Source organism: Cyprinodon variegatus, unplaced genomic scaffold, assembly GCF_000732505.1.
Source record: "Cyprinodon variegatus isolate N-32 unplaced genomic scaffold, C_variegatus-1.0 Scaffold2439, whole genome shotgun sequence".
Classification (NCBI taxonomy): Eukaryota; Metazoa; Chordata; class Actinopteri; order Cyprinodontiformes; family Cyprinodontidae; genus Cyprinodon; species Cyprinodon variegatus.
The window spans coordinates 6382-9876 of record NW_015152892.1 but is presented as its reverse complement, the minus strand read 5'-3'; the positions used below and the strand labels follow the sequence as shown (position 1 = coordinate 9876).

Here is a 3495-nt window from a genome sequence, read left to right as displayed (position 1 = left end):
ATTTTGCTTCAAAGCCATTTCTCAGAATGAACAAGGCGTGATTTCCCCTTACATATTATTGGGGAGGTAACACATAATTCTTTTGGGGATGCAGTGACTTATACAACACTGAATTGCATCATGCTAATGAGGATCATTTACGATCCGTTATTGAAGTAAATAAATGTTGTTGCAAACTTCAGCTCAAATGGTTCAATGATTTTCCATAGGAGAAAGGAAGAGGGGAATATCAACATTGAGGAGACAAAAAGTAATTAAACACTCAAAATATGTTTAAAACTAAGGATGACCTCTATAAAATTATTTCAAAGTATTCAATAATATTTTACCTGATTATACAACATATATTGATCTTGTTATGACATCAAATTTAACTTAAAGAGAGTCAGTAGAGGTACAAACAGAGGATGAACCAGTGTATGAATTAAATGCAGAGACTGGTCTATTTTAGTGCAACAGTTTGAAAGAAACTAGATTACGTTTAATGTTGTACTTACATTCCGCTTTTATATCCAGGGAGGGTTAGTGAAGCTTTGTATTTTCAATGGGGAATAGAGAAGAGTTGCTTTTCTCTTTCTGACTGCAGCTATGGCCTGCAGCTGCTGCATCTGACTTCTATGGCGTATTTTCTGTGCCACCAACCTAGGGGTGCAGTTTAAACTCACAACCCCTCACTCAAAACATGTGTGGTTGATACTCAACTCTGACAAACACTTCTCTGTCAACTGTGTCCCAGCTCCAATCATTTTCTACACAGGTTCAACCCTGTTTGTCTTTCCCAATCAGTGGCTACTCCCTTCTCTCATCTACAGTAACTTATCACTATTCTCTGCAGAATTAAGTCGCCTTCATTGCACAAAAGGATATAAATAAGCCCTCTGGGTTTGAGATGGTAATTCCTCGCAATACTGGAACAGAAAACTGCCCTCACCATAGTAGCAGTTTAAGCTCATGCAGCCACTACTGCCATGATACACCGGCTGGTTGAGAACGAGAGCTGAAGACTGTCTAGAAAACATAAATGGTTAACAATACTGCTACTTAAACATGCGACTCATTGTATGTTGTTGAGTTTAACCTTTTTAGCCTGTATGACTTTATTTAGATCAAATAGTGTGATAACTTGTCAAGACAATTGCACTTATAACAAAATTATTTCTATAGCCTATGTGAACAAAATTTGTTGGTGAGGTGTTTCATTACTCAATGTGTGCAACCCATACATGGAATTTGCATTTATACATTTATCCTCCAGGCTGAACATAATTGGTGCCACAATTAATTGGTTTCAGATTGGAATAAATATGGCCGACCCTCCGTGGGCACAAACATGAGTTGTGGGGTGGGGGAGGGATTAGCCCCTACTCTTTGCTTCATCTTTGCACATACTCAGCCAGATCTCTGTTGCAATGTGCTGAGATCATTAATAAGCCATTCATTAACAGGTGTCACTCATCTGTTAATAACGGAATGACAGATCAATGCAATATGCTGATGAAGAAGAATGCATTCCAGCAACCTGTGGTCCCCAAAAGAGGACTTGCATTTTCAACTCAAGGTCAGCCCAATAGGTGGTACATTCCCTTCCCGGGTGATTTTTGTCATTTGTAAATTTTTGTGAAATGTAATTTTGTTTTGTGAAATGTACATTTGGTCTTATGCTTTGAAAAAGAGATTCTGTTGTGTTGACTTATACCTCAGAACTACTGTAAGCAAGTCTTTAAATAGTGTATACACTTTGAACAGCAAGAGTGACAGAAAAGAACAAAGGTCCACTTACCCTCATCGACAGATTCTGTATGGTCAGTAGAAGTGACCTGGTGTATAAGGAAATGGTAATTTATATAAGTAAATTGTTATCGTAAAGTTTGATTAAAAAATGTAGGAACTGCACACTGAATATATTTTGGTTAGACATGAACTAGATCGGGGAATACCACTCACTCCAGCATCCCCTTCCTCTGCGACAAAATTATCAGAACTGAGATCTTGCTTATGTTCTCCTCCATCTGCATGTTCTTCAAGCTCTGAATACAGATTGTTCTCAGGGTCTAGTTGATGTTCTCCAGGTGACCAAGCAGTTGTGGTGGAATCAAACAGCGGGCTCTGTGTCAAGATATAATCCATTTAGGTTAACATAAAGCGAATACATGATATAACCTAGTTTGATTTCATATTCAAAGAAGAATATGCAAAATGTTTAGTGAAGATCTGTAAAGCTTATTTAAGAGAAAACCCATAAGTTTGAAAACTGTACCTGCAACAGAATGTAGTTCTACAAAATAATAGCTTAAAGATGCAAAAAGACATTTTGTTTACTTTTTCATTTCAGTTTATCCTAAAGAAATAAACATGATTTGTGGATTGTGTCTGTAATGACACAACAAAAACATTATTTTGTTAGAAAAGTATAATTTCTAAAAGAAGATAAATATTGAATTTAAGGCCATGTTTACTGTAAACCCAGCTTCCTCATTCAGCACCTCAGATGAACTTTGAATGCATCTGCCAAAATTTGTAACCGTAAACCCGATGCAGTCCACCTATTCAATCGTGAGCACGTGCACGAGAAATGTAAATGTACCTAGTTATCACCCCTATTATGCTATATAATGCTATGACTTCCCACGCTGTAAATGGTTTATTAATAGCAATGGCTTATTAAATAAAAAGCAGCTGCACCATCAGCACACCTCTTCTGCAATCATCACCAGACCCTCTTTTGGCGAAAAACTACTCTTATCCTCCTATCAAGTAAGTTTCCTACTGCATCAGCGTAACACTTTTATTAAAGGTCTCTAACCAGTTTCCAGTTTGGTCGCTCAGTCACCACACCTCTTCCGGGGGAAGATTACTCCATAATTTTCTGTCCGGCTGTTTTAAGCTATACCCCGTACCCACTCACCTTAAAAAAACCATTACAACCCTAGGTACAACTTTTAGTGGCAGTGGGAACAGACCCATGTCTACCCCAGTAAAATGACTTGGCAAGCGATCCGTGTTAATAATAATAGTAATTTAACTTTACTGATCACATATCGGAGAAATTTACCTCTGCATTTAACCCATACCCTTGGGGAACAGTGGGCTGCCATCGTGGGGCGCAAGGGGAACAGTGAAGGGTTAAGGGTCTTGCTCAGAGACCAAGAGTGGCAGTCTTTGGGAGTAGTGCTTGAGAACCTCAGGATTGTAAGCAATATACCCTAACCAATAGGCTGCTACCTCCCAAAATTGCCTCAGCTGTGATGGGCATGCTGTGGGAACACCAGGCCTGGGTCAACCTGCTAATCATTTCATTCATGTCAATAAAATCTTCCTTCATGTGAGCCTCTCTAGAATGAAATATCATTTTAGATTTTTTTTCATCCTTTTTTTTTCTTTTAAACTGTTTTGACTGTTTTGACACCTCAACTGACATCGAGAGGAGCCAGTTGAGGTGGCCCGGGCATCTGGTTAGGATGCCTCCTGGACGCCTCCCTGGTGAGGTGTTCCGGG

At 38.9% G+C, this 3495-nt stretch overlaps 1 protein-coding gene across 1 annotated transcript in view; it reads right to left on the bottom strand.

Annotated features, from left to right (window-relative positions):
- Positions 1-2127, bottom strand: part of LOC107080873 (GTPase IMAP family member 7-like) — an 11967-nt gene extending 9840 nt beyond the window's left edge. Inside the window, exons 1-2 of the mRNA XM_015369080.1 lie at positions 1945-2127; positions 1781-1817 (exon numbers count right to left, since the gene is read on the bottom strand). Coding sequence (XP_015224566.1) covers positions 1781-1817; positions 1945-2127 — 220 coding nt within the window. The remainder of the gene's footprint in view (positions 1-1780; positions 1818-1944) is intronic.
- Between the last annotated feature and the right edge of the window lie 1368 nt (positions 2128-3495).